We start from the raw sequence: 22,825 nt of genomic DNA on the forward strand, positions 1-22,825 counted from the left end.
TCATGCTTTTTGGACAAGAAATAAACTTTACTCTCCTTCCAGGCCCAGCACATGCAAAGATTTAATAGAACAGTACTATTCTTCCGGGCAGTGCCTAGGGCATGTTCTTGTCTGTGTGTCTGTCTTTCTCCCCACCCCTGTGCTCCAGCCTCATGCCTGACAGACAAGAACTCCACCACTGAGCTATACACCAGCCCCTGCCTAATTTTAAAAAATTCTGATCAAAACCCACAGAATTGGTTTCACAACTCCCTTAGGTTGGAGTCCACAGTCTAGAAAGTGTTTCTTGGATTTGGTGTTCAGGAAGTCTGTTGGATGGGCAGAGGCTGTGGAAAGGATGCGGAGGCCACGGAAATAGTTTTTGGGAGTTATGAGCCCATCAGGTACTGAGTACCAGGGGCCAAATGGTCAGTGGTCTTCAGGAGCTATCCAGTGCCAAGCCATCTGGGGCCAACTCACCCCTAGAAATAATAGAGGAGGGGGCACCAGGGGTTTGCAGACCCTCCCCCAGCATGGAGGTCAGGACTGGAGAGATTCGACAGCCCCATCCCTCCCCATGAGGGCAGCCCATCTCTATACCACTAGCATCTTACCAGCACCAAGGCCAGCTTGAGAGGGACTTGCTTGATGCCATCCTGACACCCGTATCTAACACAGACCCTTCTAGACGGAGCAGAATGCTCTCATGTTCTCAAAAGGCAGGAAATACCCTGGAGGAGCTGGAGCTTCCACAGCAAAACCCCAGGGAACAGGGGGCTCTACTTACCCTCTGTGCTTTGGACACACAGTCCAGGACAGCTTCTGCTCAGCAGCTTGCTAAGCATCAGGCAGAGATGGAATTGGCCTAGACACATGCTCCTTGGGACCAGACCTGGGAAGGGTGTTCTGTGCCTCTGTTCTTCCACAGCTAGGTGGCAGCAGTGAGGGCAGTGCTGTAACCCTTTGGCAAACTATGCTACTCCCCACCTCTATCCTCAGAGCTGTCTCCCAGTCCTCTCCCTTCTACCCACTAGGCCTGCCTGGCTACTGAGAAAGGGGCACTGGACACTCACTACGTGCCAAACTCTTTCGCAGAGTCACAAGCAATGCTAACAGCCCTCAGTACCTTCAGCCCCATTCACTGTTCAGTTGAAGAAGTGATGTTTCAAGATGGTGAAAGCTGGAATTCAATTCTGAAAGTTTTAGCACCAATTTCAGGCAGTACAGCTTCAAAGCACATGTTTAGCCACCAAATGGTCTGACTGCCATTTTTAGTACCCCACCCTCTGAACAAATAAGTCCCTTTCTTTTTCCTTATGCAGGTGGCTTCCATTTCTTTATTCTCCTGCAGTAAAACTGACTCCTGTGACTAAGGTGTCGGGTTGATGCAGTGTGGGTGGGAGTGACCAGTGACCATGGAGGCTGCTGATGGCCACCATCAGCACCAGTCCCTAAATCCCCTTGAGGTCCCCCTGCCTGACAGCAAACACAGAGGATCTAGAGGAGGACACTGAAGTCCTAGAAGGAACCCAGTCCCTGAGCAACCCCACAGAGCATCCTTCTCTCTTCTGGCTTCATGCTGACCTGTTAAGTGATGGTGACCTGAGCAAGAAATAATCTTTAGAGGATTAAGTCACTGAAATTTGGAGTTGTTTGTTAAAGGAACACACATCAATTACCTCATTAATGTGCCAGTTTTCTTATCTGTGAAGTGAGGTGATTAACACTAGTCTTAGAGTTATTGTACATGTAGTGTAGATGGAACACCAAACTTGGGGCTGGAACATTGCAGAGACTTACTGGGGAACTGAGGGCCCCTCCTATGGCAACACTGGATGCTACAGCAACAATAAGGAGCACAAGTTATCCCCCAGATCACAGTACTGGGACCAGCCACATGGACCAGATACCAGGTGGGCCTAGTTCATGGTAAGGGGTCTCATCTTCTGTGGTGGGGGTTACTGGGAGTCTTGTCAGATGCACAGGCCCTATCTATTGCAAATGTTCTCAGAAAGAATTTTTGTCATAACTGCTGAAACACACTATTAGAGATGTGTGTAAGCAGAATGCTGAACATGTACTAAAAACAAGAGATGACAGTCACCCTGGAGCCAGACACTTCATCTTAAATCCTGTCTCTTCCACTTACTAGCTGTAGGATCATGGGTAAGCCACTTAACCACTTCATGCTTTAGTTTCCTCATCTGTGAAATGGGGATTATAATAGGGCTCTTGTGGGGATTAATGAGTTCATGTATATGACATGCTCAGAATAGTGCTTGGCATACAGTTGGTGCTCAATATGTGTTCTTTTATTGCTGAAGCATGCATGCCAGTATGTGACTCCCTCACAGACAATTAAGACCACCCCTCTAGTGTGTGGAAAGGCCTGATGCTGCTGGAGCCACCAGGGAATGCCCTGCCTGCATCTGGAGCTGCTGCTGCATCTGTCCACAGCAGGCAGCAAAAGCCCTCTCTGCCATGGCCATGCTCCGGCTCTTTCCCAAGATGCATTTTTCCTGGGAGTGGGGGAGGAAAGAAAGAAAGGCAGCTAGAGCAGGTGGGGGCAGGGGTGGGGGTGGGGGGTGAGACTTCAGAAAAGGACAATGGGCTTTGTAAAATCCCTCTCTGGGCAGTCTGACCAAGTTCAATGACTTCAGGCCACATGAACAGCAAGAAAAATGTAGCCCAGGAATTTCTCTCCAACTAGTCCCCTTGTCTTTCTCTGTGGGAATTTGGAGCTGCAGACACATTCCTTCCTCGAACAGCATCCACTGCCCCACTGTAGGCCCTTCGGCCAGAGCTGGAGAACCTGGCTGGTCTGTCACCTCCGGTCCCTGCCCTGTGCTCCCTCCCCAGGAGTAGGCATTGCAAATGTGTGAGGGAATGAACTATCCTTGGCAGACCTCACAGCCTGCCCTGTCAGGGGCCTACCCTATCCTGGCATGCCTACCCCTCTGAAAAGCCAAACCACCCAGACAGCTTTCACAGCTGCTTTTCCCGGATCTGTCACCCAGAAATGGAGACTAGACATCTTGGACAGAATTCCCATCATCTTGGAGTTGGGAACTCACTTGTTTTTCGAAGCCATGTACTTCTTAACTTAAGAGGAAACAATTTCCCCAATGCTCTAAAATTCTTTTACAAGATTGTAAACTATAATTTGGAGACCAAATCTGGCCTGCCACCTGTTTTTTGTACATAAAGTTTTATTGGAACACAGCCACACCCATTTATTTATGCATTGGCTATGGCTGATTTCACACTGTGTGGGCAGACTTATGTTGCTATGGAAACTGTATGCCCTGAAAATCTTACATATGTTTAGTATATGCCCCTTAAGAGAAATTTACTAACTTCTGACAGGAGCAAAGAAGTTCTGGTGTGGGTTTGATGGCCCAGTACTTGCCTAGAATGAGCAAGACCCTGGGTTCCATCCCCAAAGTTGTTCTGAGCCTGGCATGGTGGCACACACCTATAACTCCAGCTACGTGGGAAACTGAGGTAGGAGGATTGCAAGTTCAAGTCCAGCCTAGGCAATCTAGTGTGTCTCCAAAGTAAAATCTAAGAAAAGGTCTGGGAATGAAGCTAAGTGGTATAGCACTTGCCTAGCATGCAGGAGGCCCCGAGTTTGATTTCCAGCATTATAAAAAAAGAAAGAAGCTATTGCACAGTGGGGTGACTATAGATAACACTGATTTACTGTTCAATGGAAATTTATTTTTTCCCATGAAGAAATTATATAGTTTTGAAGATATATTTAAACATTGTACAATGTATATATGGATTGAGACATTATATGGCATCCCATTAATATGTATAATTTTTATGTATCAATTAAAAATAAATTTTAAAAGTCAAAAAAGACTTAAAAATACAGTATACTTTTACCCCTATTTTTCCTCAAAGGATTTGAAATGTCTTTTTATAAGAATGCTTAGAATATAATAGTAAGTGTTAAAAAAAATTAAGAATCCAAAAAAAGGCAAATCAAAGTTGAAAAGCAAAATCAGGAACCCAAACATAAATGTGNACCAGAGCCCCCACCCTGTCCCACAAGCTACACCTGTAGTTAAGATGGTTCCCGTTTCTACCCTTACACCATGATGGCCAGGGCTGAGCTCACACCTTTAGATGGTGCCATGAAGTTGCACCTGGTGTTCTAGCGAGAAGCAAGCAGTCCAGGTTCCTGGAGAGGGGCTATTAACATCAAGTCTTGAGAGTCCAAGAAAATCCCTGAAGGGTCTGGGACATACCTGGAACCAGGGGTTCAAGATTCACAGGCTCCAGGGGCCTAGCAGAAGCAACCTCCCTAGAAACAGCCCCACATGCTCACTGCCCATCTTTAGGTCTCCCAAAGAAATGGAATAAAGCAGCAGAAGGTGGAGCTCTGGGGAGATAGGGGCAGATCTTGCCTCATAGAACATTGTCCTCCCAAACTGCCATCTAGTTCTCTTCTTCCAGATCCCCCTGTGCTCCCTGGGTACTCACCCCTGTTCTAGCTTAGCTGCCCTGTGCTCTGTGATGTGGAAGAGGTTGCATACCCCAGGGGCTCCCACTTCCCCTTTTGGAGTGGGGCAGCTTGGGCTCAGTTGGAGCCTTGCAACCTTGAATTACCCTAATATTTTAACTCAGTTCAAGATAGTCTGGGGTCATGATCAGTTTGGGGGGTGGGGTGGAGCTACTTTCAGGAAATTTTATTTTTCAAGCAAATTCCATGTTTATGTACTTTTCCAGTATGTGCACAGCTCAAGACTGTACAACTCAAGACTTTGGGCCAAACTTAAGAAATGTCTCTAATCATCTATCCAACTATTCATCCATCTACCATCCATATAGCTATTTACCTATCTATCCATTCATCCATTCATCCATCCACCTATCCACACATCCATATATCCACCATCTGTCTGACTATCTCTCTTGGCTCTTCCACTTCCCACGTCAATGAACTTTGGTTTCTTCCTCTGTAAATTGAATCTAATGGCATCTGCCTCATGGGGCTGTTCTGTGGTTAATTGAGATAATAACATTTGAGAATTGTCTGACACATGGTGGGGAGCACATAGTGAATATTATTTTCCTTTCCCTCTGAGAAAGAGACATAGCTAGAAACTATATTTAAAAAGGACAATGTGTAATAAGAATTACAGTTTGTGAAACCAAAGGCAAAAAATACTAGAAACTCTTGCTTTCCTATTTGTCTGTTGAATTGCCCTGGGAGTTGATATTTAAAGCCACTTTGAAAAGTCGAGTATCCCAAAATATATTTGAACGGTTCAATGGGGACGTTGACCCTCTATAATAGGCTCATTTGAACAATCCTGCTTTGCTACTTCCTCTTAGAAAGATAAACAGGCGGCCCACAATGGCTGCTGTGATGTTTTCTTTTAAATCTTGCTTTCCAAAAGTAGGACTTGGCCGTTGGACAATCACCCGCTCCCTGCAGATGCGCTCCCTGAATGCAGGGAGCTCCAGCCTGGAATTCCTGGGGCCTCATTAAGCCCGCTGTGACTAAGGATCTTGCCTGGTGCTAAAACTGTTTCAAATGACTTGGCAGCAGCCAGAAGTCAGGTCTCCCATTTTTTTCTCCGTTACTCTCACGTTGTAACCACCGCCTACATGTCATGAAGTGAAAACATCTTTCTTTCCGGATCTGCTGTGGGACAACTCTGTCTCTCCCCAAAGACCCATCCTTGTCTTTCTGGGGGAGTTAAAGGAGAGAGAGGCAGAAATCTGCCCCACTGTTGTTAATCTCTTTTTGAATGAAGACTTAACTCCTGGGAAAACCTCTGCCTGGCTCTAAAGTCATTAGAGTCCCTCCACCCCTTTCTCATTTAACTCTTCTGTTCTCAGCCTGGGAGCCTCTGCCTTCCAGACTGGTCTCTCTGGTCTCTAAAGATGGGATGGGGGGGGGCGGGGGGGGAGAAATGGAGAAAGTCTCAGTCAACCCCAACACCTCAGTCTTCCTTCCAGGTCAGGAACAGATCTTAGGGACTGGAGGGGTGAGAAAGAAACTCACGTTAAGGACCTTGCCAGAGAATGCAAGATGTTGCTGGGGATGTGACTCAGTGACAGAGTAATCACCTAGTATGTACAAGGTCCTGGGTTCAATACCCAGCTCTGGGGGAAATATTTAGAATAAAGGTATGAGGAAATATAATTCCTCTTTTTGGACCATTTATACAATAATGCATGGATATGCCTTTCTTTTATGAAAAGAGACCATTATAAGAAAGCCAAAGTCTTTTGGCACCCACTTTATTCCATTCTTGTCTCCCACCTTCTCCCCAGAAGGAACTACTCCTGGTTTCCTGATTTCTCTCCACATATTTCTTTAGGCTTAAGTGCCTACAACAGAGTCAGGTATAGAATGAACACTACAGTAATACTCTGTATGTATTTTACACGAATGTTACAAATCCATAAATCTCAAATGTTTAGTCTTAGCCTATTCCTTTCATATAACACTTTATTTTATGAAAATGTCTGTGTATTTGATCATTCCTTTACTGATGAACATTTTGTGGCTCCACTTTTTTTTTTTTTTTAACAATTACAAGCGAAGCTGCAATGAATAGTCCTATGTGGGTTTTCCTGGGCATGTGGGTAAGCATTTCTGTGGGATGCATACTGAGAAATAGAGTTGCAGCATCCCAGGGTTTCAGCATTTTTAGTTTTAAAAAGCAGCATCCAAAGTGATTACACCAAACACACCCTCGAGATAAAAACACCCTTTGCCCAAATCCTCACTGTCATTTGATGATGACTATAGTTCATAGTTTCAAAGCATTTAGCAACATGCCAGTTGTGCTATAAGTTCCTTTATATATACCAACTTATTTAATCCTCACAATGACCCAAATGAAACAATTTCTACTGTGCTCTCCATCTTATAGATGGGGGAAATGAACCCAGAGAGTTTAATCAACACCATAAAACCTTTAATTTGTGCTCAGTGACTTTTTAGGTGAGAAAAAGTCTCAAAAGGGAATTGGTTTACTCAATCACTAGGTCCACAGGTAGCCCAGCAAACCTCTTAGGTAGCCTGTGCAAACACTCTTCCTACTACTTGCACACAGTTCAGGTGACGTAGAAAAATGAAAACCAGGTAACCTTGGAACACCGTCCCCAAGTCACCCAAGAACAGACTGCTCAGAGGATGCTGGAGGAGGGCGAGGTGCTGCCCTTTAACAGCAAGGGCAGTTCAGGCCACTGTGGCCCCCAGCAGGTCTATGCAGATAGGTCAGGCCAGTGTGGCCTCCAGCCATCGGTCGGCTCCCGGTAGCTGGGAGCCAGGTCTCCTGCAGCGGCCCCTGGCGGCACTGGGTGAGCGCGCGGCTCGGCGTCCCGGGAGAGTAACGGGCCGTGGGGAGGGCGCCCGCGAGGGCAGGGAGCCGGCTCGGGGCCGCCCCGGCGCGCGAAGATAAAAGCGGGCTGGCGGCGCGATCTGCGCGTTCTCCTATTGATTAGCAGGGTCTGCCCCGAGGCTGGGATGCCCGCGGCGCGGGGCCACGGCGAAGCGTGAGGGCCGGGAGCTGCGGAGCTACTGCCCCGCGCGCACCCGGGCGCCCCACTGGGCACTGCCGCGGGCGGGACCTTGGCCGCGCCGCCCTGGGGGGGCCGGCGAGCGGCTGGAAGCGGAGCCAAGCGGTGGGGTCACAGGAGGCTGCCATGGGACTTTGCTGCTGCAAGGACTGGAGGGGACACCTGCGAGCGCCCAAAGGTAACCAGCGCGCACGTGCGCCGGGTCTTGGAGCACTGCTCCCGGCTCCCTCCAGCAGCCGCTGGGGGTTGCCAGGCCCGCTTCGGGGACTTGTCCATTGCTTCTCCTGGGCAGCCCGCACCTGCCTCAGCATTGTTAAGGGCTCAGGTGTGCCTGTGGCTCTCTGGAACTCCTAGCTTTGGAGAGGGGGTCTCCCCGTAACTCCCGACGCGGCGGCGCGTTCAGGGACGATTCCTGTCTGGGGACTAGAGTCGGACCTTGGCAGGAGGGGAGGAAAGCGCCTGCCCCCTAGGGACAGGGGCGAGAGGAGGGCGTGGGCTGCTAGTCAGCCAAGTCCACGGTAGGGTTAGGGTTGGGGCTGGGGCTGGGGCTGGGGCGGAGGAGCCTCCAGCGCTCGCCTGCAGATCCGCTGCAGAAAGAGCCCGGCCAGCGCCCGGAGGCAGCACCGGCACCGCCTCTGCGGCTTAACCGCCTGGAGAGGGACCATTCATTCTCCTCGTCCGCCTCTGTCAAAAAACTTGGACTGAGGGGCCCTGACTCAGAGTTTTCCAAAAGTCGTGGCGGAACCTGCTAGCAGAACTGCTTGTGGAATGCAGCAGGCTTGGAGAGGACCCAAAGCCGAAAACACCCTTAGGAAGTTGGCGGCTGCCTGAGGGAGGCCGGACCTCAGGCAGAAGCGCGTCCGACTTAACCCTTGCTTGACTGGAACAAGCCCTGTCGATCATGGGGGAACTTAGTGATGCGTCCCTTCGTAACTCCTCAAACTCGCTTTACCATAACACTTACCAACCCCCCACCCCCACCCCAGTTAAGCATGCAGATTTCCGATTGGTTGCTCTGACCTGCTGGATAGCCTCTGGGGACCTGGGAAGCTGTGTTTCAGGAGTTCCCCAAGCTTACTTCTATGACCCACAAGGAATCCTTGCCTGTAAATCCTAAAGGAAGCACCAGATCCTGTTCCTTTGATAGTGTATTCTGGATCCAGATAAACAAAAGATATGAACTGGACACAGTGGCACACCTGTAATTTCAGCTACTTGGGAGACAGAGGCAGGAGGATTGCAAGTTCAAGGCCAGCCTGGACAACTTAGCCAGACCCTGTCTAAAAATAAAAAAATAAAATAAAAGGGCACAGTGACATAGCACTTGTTTAGTATGTGCACATCCCTGGGTTCAGTTACCAAAGTGTGCATGGGACCTGAATGTATCAAGCAGTTGAAGGGCTGTTGTACAGGTGATAATGTTGTCACAAGTGTTCAAACCACCAAGGGTTTGAGGTGGCTTACAACATGTATAATTATTATAAAAAACATAACAGAACCACTTTAATTTTGTTGTTGTTGTTGTTGTTGTACTAGGATTTGACTTAGGGGCACTTGACCACTGAGCTACACCCCCAGCCCTATTTTGCATTTTATTTAGAGATAGGGTGTCACTGAGTAGTTTAGTGCCTCCCTTTTGCTGAGTCTGGCTTTGAATTTGCAATCCTCCTGTCTCAGCCTCCCAAACTGCTGGCTTTAGAGGTTGCACCACCATATCCGGCTCAGTACCCACTTTAGACAGGACTTTTTAAGGCCAAGGGAAAACATAGGACAGTTCATCTGTGGTCAAACCTCTTTGCACCAAATGGGAAGTGTGAATAGTCACATGGTTCTTACTACCCCACTGCAACCGTTTTCTTAGCATTTGATTAAAAGAATTAATAATAATAATAATAATAGTAATAATTTGCTTGTGGGGCTTCGAGCTTGGAGTGTGGAGCCGAAATCCACTGTATGGTCTTCATTGTGAGAGCAGCCAGGGCCACAGTAATACTGGGGGGTCAGGGGCTTGCTAAAGATGCCTTCAGAGGACAAGTTAGAGCCCAGAGCAGCAAGGATTTCACTGGGGGAGCAAAGTCTGAGCAAGCCCTTTGGTCTTTTCTCACCCCCCTTTGTAAACAAGGCAAGGGCGAGCCTGTGTCCCAGGTGCAAGGGTGGATTTGCAAAGCCTTGGTTAGGGAGGGCATGTACCTATAAGCTCCAGAAGGGAACCAAAGGCATGTCCTCCTGCTAAGTTTGTCTGCTGGGGCTATGGAGCTCCAGAACCCATGGTTGGCTGTACCATCCAGGTGAGGAACAGGCCTGGTCTGGGAGTGTTCCCCAGCTGGCCTCCCACTCACTCCAAGAGGAAAGCTAGCCACAGCAGCCTAGGAGTTGGGACTCAGTTTGAAATGGTTCTGCAGCCCATGGAAAAGAGCAAAGCTTGCCAAGTTTGGGGTGAGGCAGAAGCCCAATGGTGCTAGAGTGGACAGTCAACCACTCCCTGGCAGGCAGGAGAAAACCCATGGGGCTGGATGTCCATGATACAAGCAAGGCTGATGTTTAGGTTTTTAATGTGAAAATCTCCAAATGTTCAAGTGCTGTGAACAAATGTGGGCAGTCTGATTAAGCAGGTACAGTTTGGCTCATTGTTCAAAATGAGTTCTGCAATAAATGGGGATGGGGTTATTTGCTCAAGTGAAAGGCATCATGAGTTGTCAAAGTTTGAAAGGTTTTTTACTTCAGGCCTCTGTTGGTGCAATTGTGCATCAGATAGATTGTAGGTCCAGTTTCTAGAATTTTGCCCAAAGAAACTGCTTTTTACAGAGTTTCATGGCACACATATCTTTAGATGCACTTTCAGAATTGCTGATATAAGCCCATTATGGTGGTGCATGCCTGTAATCCCAGTGATTTGGGAGGCTGAGGCAGGAGGATTTCAAGTTTGAGGCTAGTCTGGGCATTTTGTCAACAACATTCTATTTCAAAAACAAAACCAAACCTGGGGATGTAACTCAGTAGTGAAGTAACCCTTTTGTCAATTCCCAGTACTGCATACACACACACACACACACACACAAAAAAAAGGAAAATAAAAGAATTAAAGAATTGCTGCTTTAAACATTAAGCTCTGTTGTCATAGCAGTAACACAGTATGTCCCTTCCTGAGATCTGTGTATCAGTGTATATGTGCATTGTATGTTTAGCTATTACAAGCCACCTTACTAAGGAGAATTTTGACTCTCCAGACTAAAGTGAGTGTGTATGTGTGTGTGTGTGTGTGTTTTAGGAAAGGTCAAAAAGAGCCCATTAGTCACAGATAAGGCAACTACTGTTCTTACTGATTTTATACCTGGATGTTTCTGAATGGAAACTTTTACAACAGAATATTCGCTAGAATACGGTTTCTGTGTAAAAGTGTACTTGGTACAGTAGAAGAACTTAAATTATCTGTAATCACATGAGGAGAGCAGCAAAAACACCTTAAAACCTATCAATTGACCTGCTGGATGTGGTGGCACATCTACAATCCCAGCTACTAGGGGTGCTGAGGCAGGAGGATACCAAGTTCAAGGTTAGCATGAGCAACTTAGTGAAGCCCTATCTCAAAATAAAAAGTAAAAAGGGCTGGGAATGTAGCTTGGTGGTAGAGAGCCCCGGGGTTCCATCCCCAGTACAACAGCTACAATCGAGCCTGGGAGTTTATCCAGGAGCCACTTGCAAGTGAAGCCCAGCACAGTGGGCCTGGGGAGGAACTGCTATAGGCCTTTTTCAGGGCACAGTGATATGCTGCAATATTAATCACACTAACTATGGTATGCAAGATGGATTGTTACAAGTGGAGCAGCCTAGGGTTCCTGGTGCTCCTAGAGAAGCTGGAAGGTCAATGAGCAAGATCTGATTTGCAGAGGATTACATGCCCCTAAAAGCAGGGGGCCAATACATTTTCTCTGAACTCTGAGGTATCATTTTGGGGGATGTTCCCAGATGCTTCTATATTTAGGGCTCTGTAGTGGGTTCATTCGATGGCACATTTCATTTTCTTCAACTTGCATTGTTGCCCAAGGTTGAAGCTTGAGAGAAGAAGGTGGCACTAGAGCATAATATTAAGTCAGCTTTTGGTCAAGACTTGGGGCAAGCAAGAGAGCAGACTGGTGGGTCTCTGTGCACATTCTACCATGCTGCTGACTCATCCCTAGGTGACTTAGGCACTTTGGGCCCCTCACCCTCCCTGTCTGTCTTAGTGTCAGAAGCCTTCCTCTGTCCTCCAGGGTCTTGTCCACTGTCATGTCCCCTTCTTTCCTGGATACCCTTAGACTCCCTTCTGCTCCCTATGGCTTCTCCTGTCAGCTCAGAAACCTGCCTGAGTTGTTATTCAGAAAATTAAAAACTACAACAACATCAGTCTGTCCCCCGACTCTTGCGCTTCACACACCTTCCCTCTATCAGGAGCACCCCAGAAGCAGTCTGCCTGGCCCTGCTGCCCTGTATCTTCCCCACTCACCCCTGACACCCTCTGCCTTGCCGGACCACACAAACAGTCCTGGTGCTCTGAGCACCTAAGAGCCCCCTAGTTCCCTCCTGTGCCCCTGACCAGTCCTTCTCCTACCTCTCCTTGATCAGTTCTTCTTCCCTGCCCCACTTCTTTGGGCTGTGGGATTCTTTTCCCTTCTGAGCTCTATCTCCATCAGGGCCCTGACAATTGTGACTTCCCTTGAGCAGCAGCCCCTCAGTCCTCTTCTGTAGTGTCCCTATCCAGCCTGCAGATCTGGAACCCCTAGTCAGCCCCCACCTGCCCCTTCTTCAGGTTTTCTGGTTCTCACCTCTACCTTCTTCACTTTCCATGTCTGAAGGCTGACGGCTCCTGTGATCCTTCCCCCAAGGGCACCACGCCACTGTGTATGCCCTCACCTGGTCATCTCCACTGGTGTCCTGAAGGGCCAGCCTAGGTTCTTTCTTGCCTGTTCTAGTCCATTCCTGAAAGCCAGTGTCCACCCGTGGCTCTAGTCACCTTATGCCCTTCCTTCAGCCTGCCTTGGCCCCATACTACCTATAGGAAAGGCCATCTTCTTGGTCTGACCGGTATTATGTCTCCCTCGTTCCCTCCCAGCCCGTCCCACCACACAGCCTGGACCTCTCTTTCCCTCTCCACACCATCCCCTTCACCATACCTTCAGCTAGGCTGAGAAGGACCAAGCCCCAGGCAGGGGGCCTGTGCCTGCTGCCATCTGCAAGCCCCTAGCCCACAGGACAGCTCATTTCATTCTCAGCAGTGCTGTATGTGTTGGCCGCCTCCTGTGGGTGGTGATCATCTTGTTACCTCTGGGATCTGACACCACACCGACATCTGATTGGTGCTTTATGAACACTGGAGAGAGAGTAGAGGGTGAGCAGAGACATGGGTGGCCACGGGGCCTACCTGATGGCAGGGTCCAGCCTGTTGATCCCAGTGGCAGCTTGTTTGGAAGAGACCAGCCCCACTTGGTCCAGCTCAGGCTGCTGAAACAGAGTGAGCTCTGGGGATAAGCTCCTCTGGCGCCTTTGCTGATGGACAAAGTGTAGGCTCTGGCAGGCATGGGCTTGTTGGAGCATCTGACAGCCAGACGCAGAGCCAGGTGGGAACATGGCTGCTGAGCCAGAGCTGGATGGGCAGACAGAGAAAGCTGAGGGAGGCGTGGCCATCACTGGATGGGGGTGATAGGACTGGTCTGTTAAATAAACCCCTATACTACCTCTGAGCCCCTCTCTTGAGAGGTTTCCATTTTTTATGCAGTCTTCCAAGATTGCCACTAAGCAGCTGCTGTCCATCTTCTGCCCGTCCACTTAGCAGTCATTCTTTGGGCACCCACTCCACACCAGGCGCTGGGGATAAAAAGCTGGGAAGGGTACAGGGTCTATTCCCAATGTGCTCAGAACCTGGCCAAGTAACAACCCAGGTAGCAGATGTGGCATTTGGACTGGGAGGAAGTTCAGAGTGAGCAGCAAACCGGAGTGTTCTGGGTGGATTGGGGGACAAGGATCCCACCCAACCTGGAGGGTCAGAGAATGCCCTGACCAGGTTGTTCACAAGCAGAGTCTAATAAGATGAGGCACAGTCCAGCAGAGACAATAGGGAAGAGCTTTCCAGGCATGCAGAGGTGTGCCAGGGCTGAGGCCCTGCAGGTAAGTGCAGCCGGCAGGCTAAGTGTACTGGCTGCTCCTTCCCCAGCGGTTCCTCTGCATTTGACCCCAGAGACCTGCACTCAGTGATGCTCCTCAGCTGGCCGTGCTCCACAGCTCAGCCCTTTGGCTAGTAAAATCATCAACATCCAGGCCCTTCCCCAGCCCAGCCTCTTTGACCTACTCAGTGACCCTCCTGGCTGTCCTTTGGATGAGAGCATCCATTTCCTCTTTCTCTTCCAATGCTATCCTAAGTCTTGCCAGTTCTACTTCCCAAACCTCCCATCTACCCGTGACGCACGTCAGCATGCTGGTCTTGGCCACCACCATCCTGCCCCTGACTGACTGCTGCAGTGGCCTCCTGACAGGTCTTCCCCTGTGGACCCTCAGGGTTGGTTTTGCAGCAGCAGCCAGAGTGACTCATTCAGGTTGCTTTCTCCCTGCTTAGAAATGTTCACTGGCTCCAATGACATTGACAGTCAACTCTCAACACCATTCACAGGTGGCCCAGGCTGGTCTCCAGCTTCTCAGGACTCCCAGCCTCTACTCCTACCAGGCCTGTTTTTATTCCTCTAAGTGCCCACAGGTTTTCTCTGCCCACGTCATCTGACTTGGGCACCCCAACATTTGTCTGGGCCTGGGCCTCACTATTTCTGGGGAGGCCAATCTTTGTCTGCTTGGGCTGCTCTAGCAAAATATCTTGAACTGAATCATTGATAAACAACAGACATTTGTTTCCCCCAGTGTTGGTGGCTGGGAAGTCCAAGATCAAGATGCTGGCAGATTTGGTGTCCAATGAGGGCCTATTCCTCAGGGATGGCAGTTTCTATATGTCCTTGTGTGTTGGAAGAGACAAACACCATCCCTTTGGCTTCTTTTATAAGGACATTATCCTCATTTCTGAGGGTACAGTCCTCATGATTTAACCACTCCCCAGAAACCCCCACCTCATACTGTCCCATGGGGTTAAGTTTCAGCATATGAACTGGGGGTGAGGACAACATTCAGGTCATAGCAGAAGCTTCCTAAGTTATTTGCTTAGTTGCTATTGTGTAATTTTCCTTAGAGATACTTACCGCAGTGCGTAACTGCACACAGGTCATTGTTCTATGACATCGGTCCCCTGGCCTAGTGAGCCAGAAGCTCTCTTAAGGCAGGGCTGCTGCGGAGGCTGGCAGAAGCCAGGGGGTGTGACCGCCTTGTGTCTGATGGTTTCGAACTCAGCAGAGAGCTGATGTGGATTGAGGTGAGGCTGGAACAACAGGTGGGAGTGTTAGAGCCTCATGGTTCTAGGGTCCATGTTCAGGGCATGGAGACTAAGGCCTCCTGTCTAGGACTCGGGGTTTGCACTCATCCCACTCTATTTCTGAGAAGTAACCCTTTTTATTGCTTTTTCCCCATTTAAGCATCCTGGGCAGCAGTCCTGAGGGCTTCTCAAAACAGGAATCAGCCTCAGACAGAGGGTTTGGTTCCATTTCCTAGACAGGCCACCCTTCTCACCTCTCTGAGTCTGTGCATTTCCACTTTAAGTAGGAGCAGGCACACCCATCTCAAGGGTTTCAGAAAGCCCAGTGAGAGTCCTATTTCTGCCCTTTACTAGCTGTATTATCACTCAAAACCTCAGTTTCTTTCTTTCTTTTTTTTTTTTGGTGTGTGTGTGTGTGTGTGTTTTAGTATTGGGGATTGAACCCAAAGGCCCTTAACCACTGAGCCACATCTTCAGCCCTTTTTATTTTTTATTTTGAGACAGGTTCTTGCTTAGTTGCTTAGGGCCCTGATAAATTTCTAAGACTGGCCTTGAACTTGCAATCCTTCTGTCTCAGCCTCCTGAGTTGCTGGAATTATAGGTGTGTGCCACTGTGCCCTGCAGTTTCTTCATTTGGAAAGAGAAACAGGCAAGACTAATTGATCCATAAGGTCTCAAGCAGATTGAACTGCAGATGATTCTTTGAGGAAACGCAGAACTGCTCTGTGCTCCTAGCAGTGGCGTGTCAGCAGGCCCAGTACTTTCTCCCACCTGCTTGGCAATGAGCCCAGCAGTGATCCAGCGGGAGAGAGGGTGGTAACAGCAAGGATGGGTCAGCAGCTCTCTTTTGACCATGTTTGTAGCAGGTTTGTTTAATCAGCACATAGCCAAGGCCAATACGGCTGGCTTTTAGGGTAGGGGAGAGGGTGGGCTCTTATGGTCCCCAAAAGAACCAGTCCTTGGAAGGCCTGGCATCCCTTACCTTGCCTACTGGAGCTGAAAAACCTTCCAGAAAGCTTAAGAACCCTTAACTAAGAAGGAAGGGGGACAGAATAGGTCTGGAGGTATGCTTTCTCATCTTGTTATTCTGTGAGTCCTTGCACCTCCTGGGGACCCTCTTTCCGAAATCATAGGACCATTATAGGGTATATTCAGATGAACTGAACTCCTGAAGCAGCTCTCCCTATCTCCTCTAACTCCACCTGGCTGTGTAGCTATGTGGCTAATGCACATCCTACCTGAATTTATAATTTTTGCTGGGCTCTCCCCCCAAATACCCTATCACTGGGCTCTTTGAAATAGTTCCGTGGAGATATATTTCACATGCCATAGAATTCATCTATTCAGAGTATAGAACTCAGTGGGTTTTAGTATATTCACAGAATCAGGCATCCATCACCACACTCTAACTTTAAACATTTTCATTACCACAAAAGAAATTCATGCCCCTTAGAAGTCACTTCTCCTTCTGGAGACAACTCTCCCTTACCCCATCTCCCTAGCTCTGCAGCCCGGGCAACCACTGACTACTTTTCATATGAAAGTATGGCGTGGGGCTGGGGGTGTGGCTCAAGCGGTAGCGTGCTCACCTGGCATGCATGCGGCCCGGGTGTGATCCTCAGCACCACATACAAACAAAGATGTTGTGTCCGCCGAGAACTAAAAAATAAATAAATAAATAAATATTAGAATTCTCTCTCTCTCTTTAAAAAAAAAAAAAGAAAGAAAGTATGGTGTATGCCCTTTGTGATTGACTTCTTTCACTTAGCCTAATATTTTCAAGGTTCATGTGTGTATTGCTACTTCATTCATTTTTAAAAAGGCAGAATAATATTCCATAGTATGACTATGCTACATTTTGTTTATCTGTTTATCAGCTGATTTGCATTATATTTTGCTAAACCTTCCTTTCTTGGCAGGGGGCAGATTTTTATGTGTGTATTTATAAGAGGTATGTTGATTTCTTGGGGGTAGCTTTGTGTTTGCTATCAGAGGAAAACTGGCTACGTAGAAGGGATTGGGAACTGTTACCTCCTTTTTCATATTTTAGAAGAGTTTGTGAGCAATTGGTATTTGTTATTAAATGCTTGGTAGAATTTGCCAGCTTTTCTTTTGGGAAATGTGTTGTTGATCCATTTAATCTGTGTACTTGTTGAGGGTTTATTTAGATTTTATATTTCTTTTGAGTTGGTTTTGGTAGTTTGTGTCTTTCTAGGAATATGTCCATTTCATCTAAATCATCTAATTTGTTGATAATCAGTTGTTCATATTATTTCTTTTTTAACCCTTTTTATTCTGTAAGTTGGTAGTGATGTTACCATTCCTGGTGTTAGTAATTTGAGTCGTCTTCTTTTTCTTGATCTGTTGAACTGAAGTTTGTCTAACTTGGTGATTTTTTCAAAGAACCAACTTTTTGTTGTTGATGATGATTTTCCCGACTGTTTTCCTGGTCTTGTCTCTCTTTTTTTCCTCTTTCATTTCATTTGTTTGATTTGATTTGTTCCTTGTCTACCATTTGTAAAGTATAAGACTAGGCTATTTGAGTTGAGATGTTTCTTCTTTTATATGATATTTATATTGTACTGTAGACATTTATAGCTGTCTCTTCTAATCATCCTTCACTGCATCCCATAAGTTTTGATGTGTTTTCCTCTTCACTCATCATTTAAGACATGTTTCTTAAATGTCTGTTGTGATTTATTCTTTGGAGATTTAAGAGTGAGTTCTTTAGCTTCCATAAAAAATAGATTTTTAATTTCATTTCTCAGTTGTCACTAACATACTTTCATACTTTGTTTTAGTTGGTCCTTAAATTTTTTTAAGGCTTATGATTTAGTGAATTGTCTATTCTGGAATATATTCCATGTTTACTTGAGAAGTATGTGTATTTCACTATTATTGGGTAGAACATACTGTACATGTATGTTAGATCTAATTGGTTCCTCTTATTGCTCAGTCTTCTGTTTCCTTGTTGACTTTCTGCCTAGTTGTGTTAGTGAAAGAGGAATATCAATGTCTCTAACAATTATAGTTGAATTTTTCTTCAATTTTGTTCATTTTTTAGTTCATGAGTTATAGGGCTCTGTTCTTAGGGGCATATATACTTGTAATTATTATATCTTGTTGCTGCATCAACATTTTTGTCCTTATAAAATGTTCCTCTTTGTCACTAGAAACATTTTTTTCTTACAGTCTGTTTTTTTCTGGTATCTGTATAGCCACTTTATTTATTTTATTTATTTTTTTATAATGTTTACATAGTACATCTTTTTCCATCATTTCATTTCTGCTTACTTGTGCTTTTTAATTTAAATGTTTCTTTTGTAGACACTGTATTGTTTGCTCATTTTCAAAATGAATTCTCAATCTTTGCCTTTTGTTTGGAGTATTTGATCCATTTGTATTTAATGTAATTACTGATAAGGTAATTACATTACCTTAAGATGTTTTGCTATTTGTTTCCTATGTCTTCTGTTCTTTTTGTTCCATTCCTCTATTACTGCCTTTTTTTGTATTAAATATAAATTTTTTAAAGTGCCACTTTAATTGTTACTGTTTCTATACAGTGTTTAGTTTTATTTTCTTTGTGATTGTTCTGGGGATTACTCGTTCCTTTAATTTAAAATAATACATAATATATAGATTAGTAATAGATTAATATACACCTGTAATCCCAGTGACTCAGAAGGCTGAGCAGGAGATCCCAAGTTTGAGGCCAGCTTCAGCAACTTAGTGAGACTCTGCCCCTAAATAAAAAATTAAAAGGGCTGTGGGTATAGCTTGATCGTAGGGCACTCCTGGGTTCAGTCCCTGGCACAAAAAAATTTATATATATATATATATATATAAATACTACCTTAACATAGTAGTATATAGCAATTTTATTCCAATATAGCTAGCTATTCCCTCCCCCTCCTTTGTGCCATTATTGTCATAATAATTACATTTGCATGCATTACCACAGTTTTATAAGTATTGCTTTATGTAGTTATCTGCATAAATAGAAGGCAAGAGCTACAAAAATAAATTTATTCAGTCTTGTGTATCTGACTATATAAATGCTTTTCATTTCTTCATGTGGATCTGAGTGACCATCTAATGTCTGATTTCACCTGAGGGACTGACTCCCTTTAGGATTTGTCATATAGATCTTCTAGGATAGAAAACTTGAATGCCCTTAGTCTTTGTCAATCTGGGAAGGTCTTCATTTCCTTTCATCTTTGAGAGATAGTTTTGCTGGATATAGAATTCTTGATTTAGCTAGGTTTGGTCTTGCATTACCTGTATGCCAGTTACTCAGGAGGCTGAAGCAGGTGGATCACAAACTCAAGCCAACCTGGGCAATTTAGTGAGAATCTGTCTCAAAATAAAATGGGCTGGGATTGTGGTCCGTGGTAAAGTGCCTAGCATGTGTGAGGCCCTGGTTCAATCCCAGAAGCATACAGACACACACAAGAATTTTTGGTTGCTTACTTTTCTCCCTTCTCACCAACACCCCCTACCTCTGCTCTGCCAACTCTGTATTTTGAAATATCATCCTACTGCCTTTTGGCTTCCATGGTTTCAGTAAGGAATCTATTAATTTTATTGAGAATCCCTTGGATGTGACAGATCATTTTCTTTGGCTTTTTTCAAGATTCTTTGGACAGCTTGACTATGCTATGTCTAGGTGTAAATCTCTTTTGAATTTAATCATTCTTGGAGTCCATTGAGCTGCTTCGTTGTATAATATTTTACAACAGATTTGGGAAGTTTTCAGTCATCATTTATTTTTTATTTTTGTGGCACCGGAGGTTGAACCTAGTGACTTTCTACCACTGAACTTCATCTCCAGCCCTTTTTACATTTTGAAACAGGGTCTCATTGAGTCCCCCAGGCCGGCCTCTAATTTGCAGTCCTTCTGCCTTGGCCTCCTGAGAAGCATGCACCACTGAGCCCAGCTCCATTGTTTCTTTGAATATCCCTTTTCTTTCCTCTTTCCTTCTTGGACTTACATCGTGTGCATATTGGTACACTTGATGGTGTGCCATCAATTTTTGAGGTTCTGTTCCTCATTTCCATGTTTCTTTTTCTTTTCTTCAGGCTGGATATTCAATTTCCTATGTTCAAGTTTACTGATTTTTTTTTTCCTTCGCCCAGCTAAAATCTAATTGGGCCCCTAAGTGAATTATTAATTTCAGTTGGGCTTTTAAACGCCAGCATTTCTATTTGGTTCTCTTTATAATTTCTATCTCTTTATTGATATTCTCTAATTGGTGAGATATCATTATCATGCTTATCTTTAATTCTTTACACATGGTTTGCTTTAGTTCTTTGAGTATATTTACAATAGCTGATTTGAATTCTTTGTCTAACAGCTGAGCCAAGGACAGTTTCTATTTACTAATTTTCTTTTCTGTGTATGGGCCCTGCCTTCCTGTTAATCCCTGTCTTTTATTGAAAACTGAACATTATAGATAATAGAATGACAACTCTGCACATCAGCTTTACCTTCCTTCCCCAGGTGGTAGTGGTTGTAGCTATTTAGTGACTTTCATTGTGTAAGTCTGTACAATCTATTGTCTGAAATCTCTCCTTAGTTTAGTGGTCAGCTCATGATTTTCCCTAGATAATTTTATTTTATTTTTTTGAGATGAGATCCTGGTATATTTCCCAGGTGGCCTCAAACTTGCAATCCTCCTGCCTCAGCCTCCTCAGTAACTGGGATTGCTAGGGTATCTGTCCTTCCTTCCTTTTTTCCTTTCTTCATTTCTCCCTCCCTTCTTTTGTTTTGCAGTACTGGGCTTGACCCAGGGGTGCTTTACCACTGAGCTACATCCCTAGATCTGCCTCAAATTCCTGAGTTTCTGGAATTACTGGCATATGCTACTGCACCTAGCCATAGATATTTTTAAATGACATGAAACAGTAAGTTTTCTACTCTTTGCTGAGTGTATGTGCATGCATGTGTGCATGTGTGTGTGTGTGTGTGTGTGTGTGTTTGGGCACACCTTCAGTGTTTAGGTAGGTTATGACTCTGCCTTAGTCTTCATTTCCTGCTTGTACCAGAGATAAGTCACTGGGGTCCTCTCAGGTCTTTCCTGCACATGGAAATGCACATGGCCTTCCAGGTATGTTCCAGGTATACGAACTTTTCAAAGTTCCCTGTGTATGTTTCCTTCCCCAGATCTTCCTTTTAAGTTTTAGCTGGCTCTTGTTTGCCTCAGTTGGTATCATAGTTCTGTATTAAAGAAGTGCTGCTGATTCTTCTGGACAAATGCCATAGGGATTTCCCAAAGAGTAAGCTAGGAGTTAGGAGTCAGTTCAAATAGTGAAAAGGCTCTGTAAGGTTTTTTTGTTTTGTTTTTGTGTTTGTTTTTGAGTGGCAGCACAAGTCAAATTGTGACAATACTCTATGGATGGAACTTTTTAAGAACCTAATTCTTACCAAGGTGTGCGATTTTTTCTAATGCTTGGGATTGAACCTAGGGCTTTGTGCATGCTAGGTAAGCACTGTGTCACCGAGCTGTATCTCCAGCATATGAACCTGCACTGAAGTCTTCTTTAGAGAGGTCTAGCCCTTTTACCTAAACTTTACCTGGATGCTAAGTGTTGAGTTGCAGGTTCCCCATGGCTTGTTCTCAGGGAAGCTGTGTGAATGTTGAAATCATGGAGCTTGGAGTTGGACCTGGTTCTGAATTCTGGTTCTGCTACTACTATTTATGCATCCTTGGGGACAGATTACTTCTTTGAGCCAAAGGGGGATATCTTTGTCTGAAACTGGGATACCAATGATCTCACCAAGTTTTGTTAAAGTGGCATTTGTACATCAAGGTGTTGACACACAGAAAATACTTAGTAATGAAATGATTATTGTTTAGCTTGAGCTTAGGGTGAGACTCTAAAAACTGATGAGGTCATTGTTGCTTTTTTGACATGATGGCATTTATAATACATATAACACTATGGGCCAAGCCCAGACTTGAGTACTTTATATATGGGCATTCATTTAATCCTCACAGAAACCCTCAAATACATTCTATTATTAGTCTTGTTTTGGAGGCCAGGAAACAGAGGGCTATAGTTTCCCACTCACGGCCACTCAGCACTAGAATGCCTGCCCAGGCTGTCTACCCTTGTGATTATTCCATGTCAGTGCTACTTAAAAGCAGGCATTCCCTCTGACAGATAGCAGTAGAGAACACGGAAGTGTGACAAGAAAAGCAGTGTACGGCGGGGCACGGTGGTGCACTCCTGTAATCCCAGCAGTTTGGGACACTGAGGCAGGAGATCACAAGTTCAAAGCCAGCTTCAGCAACTTAGCGAGGCACTAAGCAACTCAATAAGACCCTGTCTCTAAATCAAATACAAAAAAGGGCTGGGGATGTTGCTCAGTGGTTAAGTGCCCCTGAGTTCAATCTCTAGCAGCAAAAAAAAAAAAAAAAAAAAAGTAAAAAGAAAGAAAAGCAGCATAGGCCCTTTACTAATGAAACTTGAAACAAAGGATTGGGCCTCCCTGAGTCACATCCAGTTTGGAAGGAGTCAAAGGTCAGGCACAGACCAGCTGCTTCTCCTTTGTGGCTTAGGCTTAGTTCCACCAGGTTCCTCTCTGAGAATTCATCACGCATAGGGCTGTCCTCCATCTGAGTTCCTCCTGGGGCCTGGGGTGCAGCCTGTGCATGGAGAAGCTCCTCTTCTGTCTTCCCAAGTCTGCTCAGACTGTTGCTTAGACTGAGGGCTGGTTGAGGAATGGGGGTTCTGCTATGCTTCTGCTGCTCATGGTCAGCTCCCCATGTGGACCCCCAGGATAACAGTGGGAGGGAACGTTAACAATTCCGTGACACACCAGGGCCATGTAGAAGCAGGTACCCCTTAACCTGGACTCAGTTCAGCCTGTGATTGACAAGCAGGCCTGGTCATCCTCCACCACTGGGA

At 45.8% G+C, this 22,825-nt stretch overlaps 1 protein-coding gene across 9 annotated transcripts in view; it reads left to right on the plus strand.

Moving 5' to 3' along the window:
* Arhgap22 (Rho GTPase activating protein 22) overlaps nucleotides 1–22,825 on the plus strand; it is a 191,356-nt gene that overhangs the window by 115,274 nt on the left and 53,257 nt on the right. Inside the window, exon 1 of one of the 9 annotated variants that reach the window (XM_048807512.1) lies at nucleotides 7,324–7,705. The exons of 7 other annotated variants lie outside the window; for them this stretch is intronic. In XM_048807512.1, coding sequence (XP_048663469.1) covers nucleotides 7,654–7,705 — 52 coding nt within the window. In that variant the 5' untranslated portion in view covers nucleotides 7,324–7,653. Of the gene's footprint in view, nucleotides 1–7,323; nucleotides 7,706–22,825 lie in introns of those variants that run through there. One more of the 9 variants, XM_048807513.1, reaches the window with a different exon arrangement.

Source organism: Marmota marmota, unplaced genomic scaffold, assembly GCF_001458135.2.
Source record: "Marmota marmota marmota unplaced genomic scaffold, marMar, whole genome shotgun sequence".
In the NCBI taxonomy this organism is placed as follows: domain Eukaryota; kingdom Metazoa; phylum Chordata; class Mammalia; order Rodentia; family Sciuridae; genus Marmota; species Marmota marmota.